This window comes from Lampris incognitus, chromosome 17 (genome assembly GCF_029633865.1).
Source record: "Lampris incognitus isolate fLamInc1 chromosome 17, fLamInc1.hap2, whole genome shotgun sequence".
Lineage (NCBI taxonomy): Eukaryota > Metazoa > Chordata > Actinopteri > Lampriformes > Lampridae > Lampris > Lampris incognitus.
Window position 1 is genome coordinate 19,285,286 of NC_079227.1, and position 18,549 is coordinate 19,303,834.

The following is an 18,549-nucleotide window of genomic DNA, read 5'->3' on the forward strand; positions in this document are numbered from 1 at the left end:
ACCCAGAGTTGGACGAAAAACAGCCGGCTGTAGTTGCTGCCAACCAGAGAACAATTGCACAAGTGACATCAAAGCTTCCACCGAACTCTGAAAGGGCGAAGCGAATAAAAGAGTCGATTGCAACGTTTATTGCCAACAATTTGCGCCCCTACTTAGTCATTGAGAACCAGGGCTTGCGCGCTATGATGCACACTTTGGAGCCGAGATACAACATCCCATCTCAACGTTTTTTCACCGACAAAGCGATACCCACATTCTACAATGAAACCAAAACCAGTCGTGGAATCATTGAGGAAAGTGGGGAGTATAGAAATAACATACAATGCGTGGACAGCCATTGCTACAGAATCTTCTGTCACCGTAACTGCGCACTTTATTATCGATGACTGGCAGCTTGTGTCTCACATGCAGGGGATATAGTTGCTGCACAGCAGAGCACACTTACACCCCAGCATGCAGACTAACTCCTGTTCTTTCACAAAAACTTACATTCCAGCAATCACCAGCTAAGTACGTTTGCTATGTTGCACTTCCATGATTTCATTGTGGCCTATTATTTGTATTTTCTCCATTATTTATTGTTTTACCACATATTCCACAGAAAGCATTACTTTTGTATGAGAGCTGGTACAGAATTGTATGTTGTTTTTGTATGAAAGCTGTTTTTGATTTTAAAAAACAGTAAAAAAAAAAATTTTTTTTGTCTAAGGGATTCTGTGCTCATTGCCCATAAGAGGAGGATTTCGGTTTATTTGTGAATGAGGGCAGCTTTTTATGTTCTCAAGTGATTGCTTGAAGTCTTGCTGAAGCCCGTGTTAATTTACAACAAGGATGCTGCTGCAGGCACACTTTTGTTTCTTTTCTTGTTGGTTCTTTGCAATGCTGGGTAACGTGACCTTTCAGTTGATGCATCTCTTTTATTTGTTACTGTATTAATAAAAGATAATGGAAGTAAAGTCATCTGTTTATTTTAATTATGGATCATTACAAATATGCTGTTTTAAAAGTAGCAAGTCACACAGTGAGAAAAAATAAATCATGTATAGAAATAAAAAATGTTGATGCATCAATAATCGTTTTATAATCGCATCGTAGCCCTCTGAATCGGAATCGAAACGTGGGTTGCCTAGAGGATTCCCACCCCTATAGTGTGCGCTGTTAAGTGGCAGGATTGCAGTGACTTGAACATTGGGGGAACCAAACGGACGTTGGCCAAGAGGATGGCACAAAACAGAAGAGCCAATGCGTCAGGCCAGGACTCTGCAGTCTACACCCATCTACAGGCCAGTGGCCACTCTTTGAAGGATGAGGATGTGCACATCCTTGATAGGGAGGACTGCTGGTTTGAGCGGAGAGTTAAAGAGGCCATCTATGTGAAGAGGGAACGACTGTCCCTGAACGGGGAGGGGGGGGGGGGCTAAGAGTACATCTGTCACCGTCTTACAATGCTGTGATTGCAAACATTCCCAACTCCTCTGTGAATAGTACACATGGCCATTGAAACTGTAGTTAATGCTCATGGCTGTTTGCATATGAAACTGATTGTTGGTGTAATTGCTGTTGCATAAATGCTCTGTGTTCATGATTCATAATTGATTCCATAATTTCATACAATAAATAATTTATTTGATATAAGGTTAAAACTTAAAGCTGATGTGATTTGATTGACAGTAAATTCATTTGTTACAGTTAAAATACAATAAGGCACACGCTCAGGCATATAAAGGGCAGCCTGACACAATGCTCGGGTCCTAACATCTGCGATGAGAGATGCATTCCTGCCATGGCTACTGAACCATGCTTATTCGGAGACTATTTCATAGAATTGAAAGAATAAAAAGTTGTTTTTTTTTTTTATAAAAAAAAATAATTCTAGTTTTCCCCCTTATCCCACCCGATTAACCCAATGGCATATGGCCGGAACCCTTGTCGATAACTCCCCTGGCTCACGTTTCCACAGGAAGGAAATAGTCGTAACACCAGCTTCCTTCAAACTCGTGTCGGCTGTTCTCGTTGTTTTACACGCTGAAGCCTCGCATGGATTGCGTTACCCTCCGGCTGCAAAGGAGACGTAGGGAGAATGCTTTCGGTTGCTGCCGGATGGCCCAGAGGGGTCGCTGGAGAACGACGAGTCCCCGAACACTACACCGATCTACACCTACTATCCCTCGGGTAAGGGTGGCCTAATGAATGACTTGCCCCGTGGATGCTCTGGCCGTGACCGGTTACAGCAAGTCTGGGATACGAACCTCCCAGCCACATGACGAGCGGATCGCAAGAACGGCGGTTTATTCCGCTCGGCCATCAGAGCGGCCTTAGAATAGAAAGTTTTGAAGTGCTGCATATGGTGAGCGGATGTCTCTCATGAGGCTCCGCTATATTACATTCAAGGTCAATTATTGACATCTGTAGCCAAAGCACAGCCAAGAGACTTTGAAAAGACTCCCGAGGACTTAAGAACCTCTTTTCATGACAAGCGGCCAACGAGGTATTTTGTTCTACTTGTGGAATGCCTTTGTTTCATGTTCGCACTCGGCAACATTTTGTTTTTTCATTTGTTTTCATGATATGTACTGTATAATTTGTTGATGTATTTTGCATTATGTTCATTCACAAATATAGTTTTCATGGTATGACTAAGGCCTGGATGTATCAGAAAAACAAGATGTGCCCATTTCAAAGAACCGACCTGTGTGTGTTGTCGTGAAGAGAGTTACAGTTGGTTTCGGTCATTATACAGCAGTATTGTTTATAAGGGTGGGGATACCTGCAGTCAATTTAGACTGAAGAGATCACTTAGTTGGGTGATGGAACGTTTCAATAAACGTGTCCAGATGAACAGATTCAGATTTCTCTGATTTTCTTACCTGCATTATTTGAGCATGCATAAAGAAGATGCTACTAAGTCTTGTTTTTTTTGGGGTGTCTGTGAGAGTGTAAGTTATAATAGTATACAGTTTTCCTATACAGTGTTTGGTCCAGGATTCATGCACCCTATATTTTTTTGGGGGGGGGCGGGGGTCATTGCCAGATGTCAGGGGTTCAATTTAGGAAGAAAAAGTGACCATTTTAAGTAATCTTTATTTGACTACATTATTTCATTTTATTTGTATCGTTATTATTTCCTTCTGGACATAACTGCCCTATACTTCTTAAACTAAACTTTTTAGTTTTGTTTTTTTAAAGACGGCAACAGTGGAGGCAGACAGAAAATGAGAGAGAGCGAGAGAGACAGGTAGATATGCAACAAAAGTCGCTGGCTGGACTCGAAACTGGCAACGATTGTGACCATGGGGCTTGCGCTGAAACCGTTTGGCTACAGAGGCGCCCCAAACTTATCAATCAAATTTCCATACACCTATAAAGTTGCTTCCTGTTTGTTGAGCGATATGATTTATACTTTCTAACTAATAAATATTTAAATGGGCCCTGACTGATTTAACACTCGGCTTACTTCTTAAAGGGCGACCCCCCCCATCTGTGTTCTTTTCCACGTTGTTCAAATGGAAACGCCCACTCAGCCGTTAGCAAAAAGCAATGACGTGGGTTAGTACTGATGCCTGACCCTCCCCTCCCTCAACCCCCATCCCCCTACACACACGCGCAGTTCGCTGACAGTGTAAGCATGGAGAGTGATGAAAGTGTTAAGAGTGCAGAAACGTATGCCAGGTCACATTGGAAAACGGTTTTTAGAAGGCCTTGGGAAAATAGCCTCCCCAGTCCATGATGCCTTCTGCATCTACCACCAACAGGAGTTGCATAGAATTATGTGTTCGCTAATATTGAATACACTAGTAACCTGCTACCTTTTATTTGTTTGTTTAATCTTTCTCTCCCCATTCACTTTCAGATAGCATTATTGATCTTAAATGGTGTGTACTGTGATATTTTCTATCTTATTAATAACTTATTGGTTAGGCATTTTGCATAATCTAAGACGTTGATCAGAGTGCAGTGTGACTTACTGCAGTGCCATCTGATCCAAATCTGACCAGTCTGTGTACATCCACTTGATCTCCTAGCCTCTGTGCCATTCTCCGCTATGTCAGTTATCTGCTGCACCTCTCAATCCTGCTCTATTGCAGTGTTAGCCTTAGCACTGCTAAAGAAAAAGAAAAGTGCTGCTGTCATTTTTGCTGTGCTCCTTTTTTCCTTCCCACGGCCTCAACTATTGAATGAAAGTTAATTCTCACACTCAGATTGAAGTAAAACTTAAGCAACAAGCATTGCCTTAATATTTTTTATTATAAAGCATTTTCATTCTTTTCCCTGGTCATTCTGATAGGGGTAATTTGGGCCCATGCATCTTAAACAACAAGCGTTATTATAAAGCATTTTCATTTTTTTCCCTTGGTTATTCTGGTAAAAGGTCATTTGGGCCCATGTATCAATTTTTAGAGGATAATTTATGATTTTTAATGGGCCAATGTCAATTTTGCAACCTAGATCAAACACTGCCTACTAGTTGTGTGTGACGCAGGCCTTTTCTCAGTTATGTCATGTAACAGGTACTTAGTGTCAACGTCTTTGGCGTTAGTGTAAAATCAGTCTACATTCCATAGGGTGCGGTCGAGTTGGGAGGCAATGCTGCCATTGCAATGTCTACTGGCGGAGCAGAAGTAAAGACAGAGCCTGTAAGTACTCAGGTAAGCAATGTGAAGGATAACGGTATTTTAGCCATGATTTTCTCAGCCTTTATTTTTAAATTTTATTTATTTTTTTAGCCTACTTAAGATAGTCAAAATTAAAGTGGTTTACCACATCCATGTATATGGCATCATGCAGAATAGTGAATTTAGATTCAGGAACAGTCATTAATGGTTGGTTTCAAGCTTAACACAGCCTAATGTTGTAAGGAAATAGACCACTGACTTTGACAAAATTTTAGGGATGCGCATGTTAACCGGCTTTCCTTTTGGCTACATATTTCATGCTATGTAAGAAATATATGCTAAAATTGAATTATTTTAAAAAAGTAAATTTTCTTTAACAAAGGGCGCTGCAACTTTTATAATAATAATTATTATTATTATCATTATTATTACGGTTTGGAGACAAAGCAAGACAGGCAAGATTGAGATGGTTTGGACATGTGTGAAGGAGAGATGCTGGGTAAATTGGGAGAAGGGTGCTGAATATGGAGCTGCCAGGAAAGAGGAAAAGATGAAGTCCAAAGAGGAGGTTTATGGATGTGGTGAGGAAAGACATGCAGGTGGCTCGTGTGACAGAGGAAGACGCAGAAGACAGGAAGAAATGGAAACGGATGATCCGCTGTGGCGACCCCTAACGGGAGCAGCCAAAAGTAGTAGTAGTAGATGAATGATAATAATAAACATTTAAAGGGCGCCTTTCATGACACTGAAGGTCAACTTACATCAAATACAATAAAACAAAGCAGTAAAAAACATTAGTGCAATCAACAATAAGGCACAATAAGTAATAGGGCGTACATCAGCAGGAGAAAATAAAAAAGCCAATGTTGGCAATTTTGCAGATGTATGTCTCCATGTAGTATTTTCCTATTCATGGCATCTTAAACCATTGATCTGTATTACTGCTTAGCACACAAATTAATTTTTATGCTAAGGTAATTGACCAATTTTGTCCACCCAGACCTACTCATTGGCACATCTTATCAGACTATGGATATGGTTCTTTTATCCGTTTGTTTTAAATCCCCAAACATTTTTTTGTAAATTGCTCTTCTATTCAAGGACTTCATTAAGTCCCTTTGGTTAACCTTGTTCTTTCAGACATTAGGGGAACTGTCAATATTCATAAATGTAGACTGAAAATGTAAGACTGAAGCTGACATGGTTCTTTGTGGATTTTTCACGTTAGTCTTACAATGCTGTCGGGCATCCAACATTATGCTATTTTGTCTGTGTGGGTCGTCTAACTGGCTTGTCTTATCTGTCTGTCCAGGATGGTAGTTCAGAGCGAGTGGAGCACACTGTCACCACCCACGTCACCGCCACAGAGCCTGGCCCCTGGAGAGGCCAAAATGGACGGCCAGTTAATGGTGTCCTCAACAGGTGCAGCTGCGAATGATAACCTCTATCTACACTTCCCATAGCAACATCTGATGGCTGGACAAGAGAATGTGATTGGCAAATGGCTAAATTATCTAGGAAGAAAAGTGTATACAGTAGTGATATGCTAAAATTACTGTTGCTTGGTATCCAAAAGGGGAATTCTTCCATTTTGACAATTTCAGTTGGTTTTACAGTTAAATGCTAATATCCACAGTTTACTGAAACTGTTTTAAAATTATGACTGCTGGCCACAGTTTAGGTTCATTTAATTTCTTCATCTTTCCCCTTTTTTTAAAGCCTGACTTTTTTGTTAATAACAAAATGTTTAGGGTTGATAACATTAACACATATCTAAAGTTCTATGGGTTTATTAAAACAAGATTTTGAAGGTCTGAAAGTTGTTGCCACATCTGCTCTGTTGATTATCCTTGTAACAGAGTGGCAGAGAGTACAGACACCAAGCACCAACAGCCAGTGGCCTATGACAGCACATGTGTGGCTGCTCGCACACGACCCCTTGTCAGCTGTCGACGACGGCGGCTCATTCAGCCTAACACTGTGCCTAACCTTAATGGCAAGGTAAGTTTCACTATGTTAATTTGTGTTTGTGTGCATGCTTATGTCATGCTAAAATTTATTTGGTTTCAACCCAAAGCACTGCTCAAAACTGACAAGGTGTGCTCGAGGCATTGGAGACTGCATGCTAATTTGTGCGTGAATGTTTTCCATCCTAAGTCTTTATATAAATTTTGCTAAATCCATGGTTTGACCTGTTTTGCCAGCCATTTTAACACAGTACAATACACTTAATTGTCTCGGTCAACAGGCAAAATTTTTTAGGCTGTAATTCTGGTTTAGTCACTAGTACTGTAACCTTATAGATGGGTAAACAGAAGACAGTTTGACTATTCATCCAAAAGTAGGGCATCTTTCCTCAAAGGCATAAGGATAAATAGAAGAAAACTATCTTTGTGACAGTTAACAAGATTCACCCAATAAAATGGCCACGAGTTAATAAACCATACGCTATTCTTTATTACGTGGTATAATTTGGGTTGATTTTTTTTTTTTTCCTCCCCAACCGAGCTGATGTCAAGTGATTTTGGCTTGAATTTAGAAAAAGTTTTCTTGGTTTGGCTACTAATGAACCTGGAAAGCTTGTCCTTTGTGCTATATAAGACTGTTTTACAATCTTTGACTTGTCTTTATCTTCCCACTACCCTCAGGCGCAGAGAAACAGTTGTATCCAGAGTAACTGCAGACTGAACCCCAACTGTGTGATGTGTGGTGGCCGGCCCACCCCTCGGGAGGACCCCCAGTATGAACTCCCAACCCTGGAGCGTCTGTCCAGACTGGATCCTGGTGTCCACCCTATCCTCTCTTTCCCCGATGGTCAGTACTGCATGACCTCACCCACTGAGAGCTGAGAGTTTACAAAAGCATTTCCTGGTTTACATCCAGAAAGGAAGAAACACTAGGAGTGGCCGGATTAAAAATATTGATCATAAAGGGCTCTATCACATGTGCAGTGACCATTTTCAGTGATTTAATTCTATTTCATACCCAGCGGGTATCCAGCGACAGCATTGACCTACCTTCCTTGCTTTTTTCATATGGAATGTTAAGAAATGTGTTGGTTATCTCTTTAGTTTTAAGCTGTTATTGCCTGGGCTTTTTCTGTTTTACCAGCAAACCGCAAATTTTGAGTGGAGTTTCTGACTCTCCAGTACCGTTATGTTAAAAGGACTGGAATCTCCCAGCATGTCTTCCTAGTGAAAAACTAGTGTCAGCTGTTGTTATAATTCGATCATTTACTGTTTTTAGCAAAAATGTTGGTAATTTTAGTATTATCTTGTGCTTGGTGCATGTCTTCCTCAGATGTTTGTGTAGGCCTGCGTCTCCAGCAGGTGATGAAGAGCCAGTGGCAGACCAAGTCACTGGAGAGGAGTAAGCCACTGAAAAAACTCTCTCTCAAACACAAGCTCTCCTCCTCCAAAGAGAAGCACAAGTTCACCAACTCTCTCATGGCAGTCAGTAAGTACATGTGTTGATATGTACTTGTATACAAAGTTCTGACATTCAGGGCCCAGTTGTAAGCCCTTTAGCTTAAACTGAGATGTATAGAAATTCAGCGATTATACATGTCACGTACACTTGTAAATGCCCTTGTCTTAAGGGAATTGTATACCACCTTTACCTTTTATTATAACCCAGTTGTGTTGACTTGCAGGGCTGGGCCATTATAAGAGTCGTTCTGACAAGCCAAGGACAGTGGAAAGCAGTGTTGGTGGTAGCAGTGCTGTTCTGGGCACAGCCAGGCTGGAGAGCCAGGCTCTGTGCAAGGCAGAGCGTCTGCAGGCCCTCTCCTCCCCCTCAGGGCCCTACGACAAGAGCTACAGTCGTAAAAGACTTAGAGAACACTCACTGGAAAGGATTGATCGTGAGTCTTTTTCTTTCCTTTCCCTCCTACTTCAGGTTAAACAGTAGGTAATAAATGTTTTCACATTCTCTACACTGTGCCTCCCTTTATTTTGGGATCTTTAGTGCATTTGCTTCAGTCATGTGCATATACATAGACCCATTTGGATCTTTATTGCTTCTTGTCTTCCAGCTTCCCCCAAGCTCTTCCTAGACTCAGGCAGTCCCTGTTCTACAATGGCCAACATGCACTCATCCATCCACAGCCCCCTGACACGCCAATTGTCCACCTCTTCTGAGAACTCCACACCCCTTGGCCCCAACAGCCAGAGTGTACCAAACACACCTGTAAGGAGATGATAGACTTTGGTCATTTTCATTTTTTTTTTTCAACAAGAGTAACAAATAGGAATAGAAGGTTGTGCAGGTAACATAGTTGAATGTGGGATTAAAGAATGGTGTTTGTGATCAGTGCTTGAAAGAAAGACAAGTTTCATTTCATGTCTGCTCAGTATTGAAAGCATATCACTATACTACATTGACCATAGTTCATTATGATTCAGCACATAGTTTTAGGGAGCGCGCTGGAATAGCACACAACTGCAGCCTACGGAAAGAGGCGGGGCTACACGTACGAGGCGGGGCTACAACTTTAACCTGTAGCCTCGCCCCAAAAAAGTGTAGCTGCGCCCCATACTGTAGGCTGCAGCTGGGTGTACTTGAAGCATTGGGAAAGAAAGTGATAGTCGCCCTCTGGTGGTAATGTTCTCACTTCAACGTGAAATGTCTCTTGAATTCCTCATAAGGAGTTTTACAAAAAATATCTTAAAATGCATTACAATATCAAGGCAACAGTGCTACTTAGATAAGGTTTGAGTTGGGGGAGGTGTGTCTTCCTCAAGCTTGGGTCTTCGGGTCTGGGAGTTTGAGGGTTCTGCGCTGTTCTAGGACTGCACTCTTCTGGATAGAGACCTCAGACATTAGTCTGGGAATTTGCTCCTATATTCCGTGTTCATGGAATCCATTTGTTGAATCATGGATTATGAGTCATTTCTTGAAGGCGATGGTGAAATGAAGATTCCTCTCTGATATGAATGCAACTATTTGAGGGCATAGGTTTTCACTTTCCCTCCCTTATACAATATTTTTGTAAAAAAAAAATTAAAACACCATGTGCCATGGAGGGCCAAGAGGGTGCAGGTTTTCATTCTAACCAGTCCCTACGCCGGCTTATTTAACTGATTATCAGAACTCAAGTATGAAAGGGAGGAGCTCATTAATGATATCAGCAGTTGTAGTGGTTAAATGTTTTTTGTTTTTTGATGGAGTTCCTTATCTGATGCAAGAGTCTAATGATAGGATGTTGTGTTGCTGTAAAGCCCCTTGAGGCAAATTTGTATTGGGCTGTACAAATAAAATTGACTTGACTTGACTTTAGAAGGTAGCTCATTTGCAATAAACTATACATTTTCTTAATTATTACCAGAAAAGTTATGGGCGGCTAGTGATGCAGTTGTAAGCTTGCAAATACTTGTCTTATTAGCTTCCAAAGATCAAGCTTCACAAAGATGAAGACTACATCCAGTGACGTGTGTTGACCAATGAACAATATGTAGGAGAGAATTTGAATAGATAAAGGGCAGGATTGGATAGATGAATTTGTTATAATAAGTAATAAACAAAGTATTTGTGGGCCTCACTGTTGCTTGTCTGCAAACATGAAGTTTTGAAGCAATGCTCCGTAGTGTATTCTTGTTTTTATTATATCTGCAGATAAATGCACACAGTGCTCTGAAACATTTGTATGCGTCTTTTCCTCCCCAACAGCAGCCAATCAAGAGGCGGCGAGGTGAGAGTTCATTTGACATAAACAACATAGTGATTCCCATGTCTGTGGCGGCCACTACCCGAGTGGAAAAGCTGCAATATAAAGAGATTCTTACGCCCAGGTAACTATCGACATTGGACCAACTACCCCTACTCCAGTCAGAGTGAGGCTTATTATTCAGCTTGATAAATGTAATGTGGCTGTTAGTGACAATATTTGAGTTACATGACACGAACGAGTGATGCTTAATGTGGCTCAAGGATTCAAGTGTTGTGAATGCTGTGGTGTTTCTTGCTGACGATAATATAGGAGCATCTCACTTCGTGTGTTTAAATTATTATTTTTTTCCTCTTTATAAAGTTGGCGAGAAGTGGACATTTTCTCCCAGCCTATGGCTGAAGAGGAGAATGAAAGAGAGGCAAGTGTTTAGATTTTCAATGCATCAGCTCTGACTTGGTAATTTCTGGGCTGGTTATCAAATATCCTGGATTATAATTCCACAAACTTTGCCTCTCTGGTCACTATAAACTCATGAAGACCATGGTTGCGGTGAATTTTATAAACCGTCCTTGGACCCTGATGTCTTGTAACAGCTGTGTTTATCTGTAGTTGGAGGACCTGACAGACGCTGCCTTCAGCCAGCTCCACCAGCCTTGTGAAGACCAGGAGCGTTCCCGCTGGACCTGGATGGCACTGGCGCCTGCTAAGAGGAGGGGCAGTAGGTCAGTACTTCGGCTATGAAACACCCAGGGACATCCCGTCCAATGTGAATGGAGTGTATTAGAAGAATGCTGTTTAGATAATTTGCTCCGATACATCTGAAGTTAGTCTCTGTGATGACTGTCACTCTCCCAGCAACTCTCACCATGACTGCCTGTGCCTCAGGTCATATAAATCTATCGATGGACGGACCACACCGTTGCTTTGCGGGACCAACCCCCCCACCCCGCAGCCTGCATCCCCAGACCCCGGCCACTGCCCACTGCTCCATGACTACAGCCATGTGCCCTCCCCCATGAGTCCCGCCAGCCCTGATGCCACCTCCAACCCCCACACGCCCTGCTCCAGGGACTCCCACCGACTGCTGTCCAGTGAGGACACACGGTGCTCAACACCAGATTTCTCTTTTGAAGAAAGGGTCAGTTTTAAATCTCTTTTCAAGTCTTTCAGTAGTTTCCATCCACCTGTTTTATGCGCATTTTCAATGTGCACATAAAAGAACCCTAGTGGAAACTGCAAAAATGGAAGAAAAAAAAATGTGGCAATAAAGGTTTTTTACGCTTGGAGGAAGCAGAAAAATTGGTGTATTGATAAAAGGTAGATGCATCTCAGTGCAATGTAAACAGATTCAGCAAATAAATGACATACAAAAATCACGTGACTTAAATGTCACTCAAGCTTATGCTCCACTGGAGAGATGAAAAACAACGTTCCTTGAATTAATAAAAGAAAAATACATGAAAGCCAGAAATATTCCAAGAGCACATTAAAAACAAAACAAACAAAAAAACCCTAAATATTAGTTGTTCAAAATTCTCCATTTGCATTGTCCAGTGTGCTCTCTGTCACCAAGCTTTCCATCACGTTTTCCTTTGTTTGAGGTTTGACTGGCGCTCTTTTAATTATGTCATCTTGTTGCCCCCTCTTACTGCTTATCTCAGTAAAACAAATGCTAATATTTGCATAACAGTAGGGGATCGGTAAGTGCATAAATTTGCATTTTCTTTTGTGATTTTCAAAAATTAAGTTAAAATGCGATACATTTGGATGGAAACCGATTAGTGTATCATTGATCATTCCCATTATTGAATCACTGTTACATTTTGAATACTTGTACTTGACTAATTAAAACCATCAACACTAGAACGACCAAGACAGTCATAACTTTGTGAGGAAAAAAAAAGGTACAGACCTGCCGCCCCCTGAACTACCTAAAATTGGATATATTTGCATTAAAATTAGTTGTAGATCAATTGCACAAAAAAAAAGTTATGGTAAGATCTACCTAAAACGACCATGACCGGTCAAAATGACCGCACGTAATTTGTGCATGATCGTGCACATCATGTCACTGTTTACGTGTGTTGGTCATATAATTTCCTTCGCGAAGTTCATTGCTCTGTCCTAGAAAAAAAAACAAAAAGACAAGCATTCTCCAGTGCAGAGAAATAGTCTAAACTTGATTTTTGATTATTGCCAACATGTCTGTTTACAGACGCTCCGTGACTACCTGAGGCGTTGCAGTATTAACAGGTGTTGGACAGCGGCCATTTTAAATTGTTTGAAAAATAGTATTAAAGTTGTTAAAAAGTTAATTTTGGTGTCAGTCGTTTCTTAACAGACATACTAACATATGTAATGCATTAATATCTCAATTGGGTATTTATCTTGACAGAATATAGAGTTTACAAACCGTGGGCGGTCCATGGTCATTCTAGTTGTTTGAGACTATTTCAGTTCTTATTTTATATTTCACGTTTTATAGGCCTTGTTACGTTTGTTAGATTAGCAATATTTGTTTTCCGTTCTGTTTTTCGGTTAATATTTTCACTTTTTCAATTTTGCTATTCAAATTCGAACATGTCTCTGAAGTTTAAATTGTTTAAAAACTGCATTATAGTTGTTAAAATGTTAATTTTGGTGTCAGTCGTTTCCTAACAGACATTCCAACATATGCAAGGCATTAATATCTCAAATGGGTATTTATCTTGACAGAATATAGAGTTTATAAACAGGCCGTCAATTTGATCGCCCATGTTCGTTTAAGGTAGGAGTGAAATCCCGGTCGTTCTCGTGTTAAGTGGAAGAATCAAAGGGTTGAAATCACTGATCTAAAAAAAAAGAAAAAAAAAGACTGGATCGCGCAACCCATAATTCCGTGCCACCAATTTATGAAGGCCAATTGAACTTGATCGGCGCCATCTTAGGTAGACCAAAAAGCGATCAAATTGCATTAGAATTGCCAGCTAAAATGCCGAGTTGCAGCCCATACAAGTGCTCTAACCGCACAGGGTCGAAAAAAAGTGGCAATTCAGATAATATAACATTTCACAAGTAAGTACCCTTTTTTATTTGACTCTTGCATTCAAGATGCCATAGCAACTGCTGAATTAAGATGCCTTGATTTGTCAAAAAAAAAATTCCCGAGCTGGCTCCTCAAATGTTCGACACTGCTGCCACGGATAATCATGTTTTCAATCTTACAAAAGTAATCTTGTAATTATTGCAAGATACGACTGCATCATCTTGGCAAAGAATGCACTGCAAAGCTAGCTGGCAAGAAGCTGCGAAAACAACTGACAAAAACCTCTAAATGTAAATGTAAGATCATGATTGCAGAACATCAGAATATGAGACTGTTGTTTACAAACAACAGACTCATTGGAAAGTTTAATAGTCTTGCTTGCACATATGGATGATCGTAAAGTAGCCTAGTATACTGTCATTTTCTTAGGTAGCGAGCTAGCGTGTTGCAGCGATGGCGAGCAACGGCCTGATGAAGCCAGGACGCACCGCTCTCTCCCTTGCGAGCGGCACGCTCTGTGTCATTCTTTCATGCACTCGTCTGAGGAGCCAGCTCGGGAAAAACATTTTGACAAATCAAGGCATCTTAAATTAGCAGTTGCTATGGCATCTTAAATGCAAGAGTCAAATAAAAAAGGGTACTTGTGAAATGTTATATTATCTGAATTGCCACTTTTTTTCGACCCTGTGCGGTTAGAGCACTGGTATGCGCCGCAACTCAACATTTTAGCTGGCAATTCTAATGCAATTTGATCGCTTCTTGGTCTACCTAAGATGGCCGCCAAGTCCCCATGCCGGCTTCACTTCATATCGTGAGTTGCTCGATCCAGTCTTCTTTTTTTTTAGATCAATGGTTGAAATGCAGTTGGAAATCTGTTCAATGTTGATGTTGTGATGTTTTCAGACGGTAGCACCATGGGAGAGACGAAACTTCCCTATGACAGAGGACCCAGCCCCAGAGCCTGAGGCAGAAAGCGACCATCAAATCAGGCCCAGAATGCGCAGCATCTCAGGTTGCCGGGCAACAGGTTATGGCAGGCTGGATTCTGATGAGATGGACTTGGCTTGTGAAGATGATGGCCACAAACACAAGGCTCCCACCCACCGATGAATGACTGACAGGCTGAGGTCCCCCACACCCTCCCTCTCCAGGCACACTCTGGCATTAACAAGCAGAACCTCAAAGCAAAATAAGATATTAAAGGGTTCCTGTTGTTTGATATTCAAACATCAGTCTAATACTTTTCACAGTTTTTAGTGAATACTATGGAGATAGAAGCCTTTCCCTACACTTGTTTTGTCACAGGAAAAAAAAAAAGAATAAATGTAAAAAGTATAAAACATGTTACAAAAATGATTTCTGTAGTAGGCTAAATAATGTACATGGGGGCTTAGTGGTGTTTCATGTCGCGTGTACACCTGTAGCGCACTATGTAGCGGACTCCTCAAAGTATGGCCAAAGGGTGTTTTCTATTGACTAGTTTGCTTGTAATTCCCATGTACATTTTTAGTGGAGTGACAAATAACAAAACAAGAAAAAATTTATTTTAATTCCCTTTCCCATACAAATAAAACAGGTACATTTGGGATGTGGTCTCCTTCTCCCCCTAGAGGTTGTCTGAAATCTCCAGAGCACTTCTCCAACTGCCAAGTTCAGTTTTGTTGGTTTGCTTTCACTGTTTCATTCCTGACATTTTTATTTGTATATCTGTCTGTTTCAGCAATGACACAATATTTGTGTTTAGAAGGTGAGTCATTCCCTCAGAATTTATTTGAAGAGTAACCAGCTCTTCTCTTACCTTGCCGTTTCTCCCGGTTTTGTCAAAAGTGGGTGATGGCCAGAGGGCAGGGGTGTCTTTAGAGCACTTGCCCTTCAGAAAGTGCTACACGCTATAGCTAGTCATGGCTCTATAGTTCAGTCTCCCACAAAATGAAATACAGGTGATTCCAGTGTCTGAGAAATTCACTCGTTTCCCCTTCTCACACACAGTTATTGATGTACTATGTTGGAAAAGTCAAATTGAGGCAAAAAATGGTGTTCACAACTAAGATGTCATCATGGAACCATACTATAACTGCACATACCTGAGAATTACCAGTTGTTGAAAATAAAGGACTTTTCTGGTTCGACTTGACAATAAGCGTTCTTTTGCAACCACCTCAAATGTAGCAGCTCTTGCTGAGCTAAGAAGCCACCCCAACCTCCGAACTTACAATTTAAGGAACTATGTTCTAATAATGAAAGAAATGTCAGTGTTCAGATTGATTTGATCTATAGACTACTCCTGTTGGAAGTTTTTTTTGTTTGTTTTTTGCCACCCCACAATGTCATAACCACATTATTGCCCCCTTGAGTAACTAATTGCTATGCAAACTCTATGGTTGTATAATTTTACACCTGTGTTTTTATGCCGCAGTCATTCAATCACTGTTTTTTCTTTTGTAGTTGAGCAAGATGTCAGTGTACCTGTTTGATTGTTGCCGCAGTTAATCTAATCAAAAGCAGATTTTTTTTTATGTAAATAGTACCATTAAAAACATTTATGTTTAACTTGGTGTAATTGTTATGGGCTCTCTGTGTGAAGCAGCATATTTTTTAAACCTCACTTTGCAATGACAGTGATTTGAAAGCATTTATTTTCAAATACACATACAGCAACAAGAATCATAAACCAGTTATTGATAAAATGCACAATGACGATAACAATCACATTTCCACAACTGTACAGCTTGAAAAGTCATCCAGACGTGATGGGATTTGTTACTGCTAAGACCTCTCCATTTGCTCCGGTTAAAAGGTATGGTGGAGAGGAGGCCATCAAAGTACAATCTCCCCCTACAAATGACAATTCGCTCCACGGGGTCAACAACAGATCTGGATCTCCCAAAGCCTCCTGTCCTCCCCATAACGTAGCACTTCACATCCTACACACTCAAGAACGCTGTCTTATTAGTGATGGAAAAACAACCAAGACTTTAGCATGCAGGTGACTGTGTTAAGCATGCCCTTGCAGTTGCAGTCTAAAACTCCCAACGGAAAAGCAACCTAAAGTCTGTTGGGTCCCAGTCCACGGCCCTCACTCTATTGAAGTCCATGAAAGAATTACATGGGGGGAACCCCATTAAAGGCAAAGGTATCTCCTTTGAAAATGTGGTCTTATATTACATCTCTGATATTTCAATTCCATCAGACTTTGCTGACTTAAAGTGCTGGCTGCCTGACTGTATAACACTTGAACAACTAGTGTTTAATTTTAACACCCCCCCCCCAGCTTGTTAGTACAAGCAAGGGACATTTTTAGAGGGAAATTTTAATCAGAAATGAGTGAGTGAGCATTAAATTTGCCGTGTATATATACCCATTTCTTCCACATTTTTAAGTATGTTGGTTTAATGTTTTCAATTCTGTGGCCTGAAATGATGGAAATGTTACTCCTGACTGAGCAGTATTTTTAGTCAGCAGATAAATAGTTTACCCTTGGTTAAAACCATATTTTATCAGTAAGTGAAAATCATCCAAAGGGCTGCAAAAAAAGGTGATATTGCAGCATTTTAAAACAGCTGACCTCCATCCAGGGGTATATAATATGTTAAGCATAAACTGGGAATGCAATTATTTATTACTCTGAATGAATAGCTGGATTTGGAGCAGTGTGCTGTGGACTTCAATTGGGACCCAACGGGAGCCAGAATGACCTTAGAACGCTCCTGATGACGTAATCGCCTGCAAGGCGTGGATTGGCCAGCTGCGTGAGAACCGTTGGGAGCAAAGCGTGGATGTAAAATCCCACCGCGCTAACGATTCACCCATGTGGAGGAGGGCTGCCTTTGGGTTACATTCCCTGCAAACATACATCCAACGGCCAACGCAGACATTTAAAACACCCCCTGTAGGAGCCTGAAGTGTATCTCAAGCCTAGTAGATTTCATAAAACATTGCAAAGGATATTTTACGTTGAGACCACTGCGTGAAAGGGAGGCAACGAAACAGACCGATTTCTCTTACATGATGTGCATGCAAGAACGTGTTTAATTACCATAGCAATCAAGATTAACTTGATGAACCATTGTCGGGATACACCAACATTAGGAGCATTACATTGTTTTTTGTTTTTGTTTTTTTTTAATCACATGAAACCACAGTGCATATTCGTTTCAAGTGTCGCTATAAAGGGACAACATCGCTGCCTATTTCAAATGGAGGTCAACAGAAGAGATGCCCAGGCAGGCAGATGGGGGTGGGGGGGCGCATTCCTGATTTAATTCCCATTCACTTTCCATTTGATACTGGATACATCTTTGATGTTAAGGTAATTTAATGAAATATGCCAAATATGTCGTATGGAGTATCTTAAAAGTTATTTTTTCTTACAACAAAACCGAGTATAATAAAATACATTGTTAGCAGCCTACGGGATGTCATGTTTAGTTAATGAAATATTCAAATGGTTTGGCCTGTACCTGTCACTACTCTGATGACGCGAGTTTAAATGGATAGCTCCGAAATTTCCGCCTTTAAATGGCCGCCATCTGTTGAGAGCCTTGCAGGGAAGGAGGAATATGGATTCGATGCCATGGTAGTAATGAAAGAGCCTCATACTGGTTATGTTCGTATACCTTTTGACTTATTTGTCGTAGTAACGCACAACATTACGAAATCTCTCTCGCCTCTTTGCTTAGCGATTCTTTCTAAATCCCTCGCTTTTGTCCATTTGTCCAAGCATTTCACAATGTCCCACCGTTGAGACATTGTGAAACGGTTGACGGCCATTTCGCAATGTCTCAACACTGCCATGTTAGCCAATTCAGAACACTACGTTTGCAATAGGGTGTAAATTATACATTGATTGAATATGGGGAGATCTCCTTAGCCTGGGAGTCTATGGTTAAATTTAAAGGGACAGTATATATTGCCCTGCCCTGGGCAAATGACTTTCGATAGTTGTAATAATAATCTAACAGCAAAACAACTCTACAGCTGATCTCATCTCTTCCAAACTCCTCTTTCAAGCATTTGGACATGTTTACACTTGAAATACCTAAGTATAATTTCCCACCCTAAAGGTCAAGCTTTAGCGAATTTACAATAGAGCAGTAACATAAAAAATAAATTAACACTGACAGTAGCAGGCACAATACAAATGGTATTTTTTCCCATATCAAATACATGTCATATCCACAGAATACAATTATAAAATTTTGCCCAACAGTGCAGTAGGCTATTCTGTATGTTGGGGGCTATGC

At 40.8% G+C, this 18,549-nt stretch overlaps 1 protein-coding gene across 3 annotated transcripts in view; it reads left to right on the forward strand.

Annotated features, from left to right (window-relative positions):
• Positions 1-15,855, forward strand: part of kansl1a (KAT8 regulatory NSL complex subunit 1a) — a 41,112-nt gene extending 25,257 nt beyond the window's left edge. For 2 of the 3 annotated variants that reach the window (XM_056296929.1, XM_056296928.1), the window contains exons 4-15: positions 4,563-4,646; positions 5,926-6,035; positions 6,473-6,614; positions 7,262-7,427; positions 7,914-8,069; positions 8,266-8,475; positions 8,647-8,801; positions 10,281-10,402; positions 10,642-10,699; positions 10,891-11,003; positions 11,167-11,419; positions 14,210-15,855. In XM_056296929.1, the coding sequence (XP_056152904.1) occupies positions 4,563-4,646; positions 5,926-6,035; positions 6,473-6,614; positions 7,262-7,427; positions 7,914-8,069; positions 8,266-8,475; positions 8,647-8,801; positions 10,281-10,402; positions 10,642-10,699; positions 10,891-11,003; positions 11,167-11,419; positions 14,210-14,416 (1,776 nt within the window). In that variant the 3' untranslated portion in view covers positions 14,417-15,855. Of the gene's footprint in view, positions 1-4,562; positions 4,647-5,925; positions 6,036-6,472; positions 6,615-7,261; positions 7,428-7,913; positions 8,070-8,265; positions 8,476-8,646; positions 8,802-10,280; positions 10,403-10,641; positions 10,700-10,890; positions 11,004-11,166; positions 11,420-14,209 lie in introns of those variants that run through there. The other variant, XR_008811804.1, reaches the window with a different exon arrangement.
• The last annotated feature ends 2,694 nt before the right edge of the window (positions 15,856-18,549 follow it).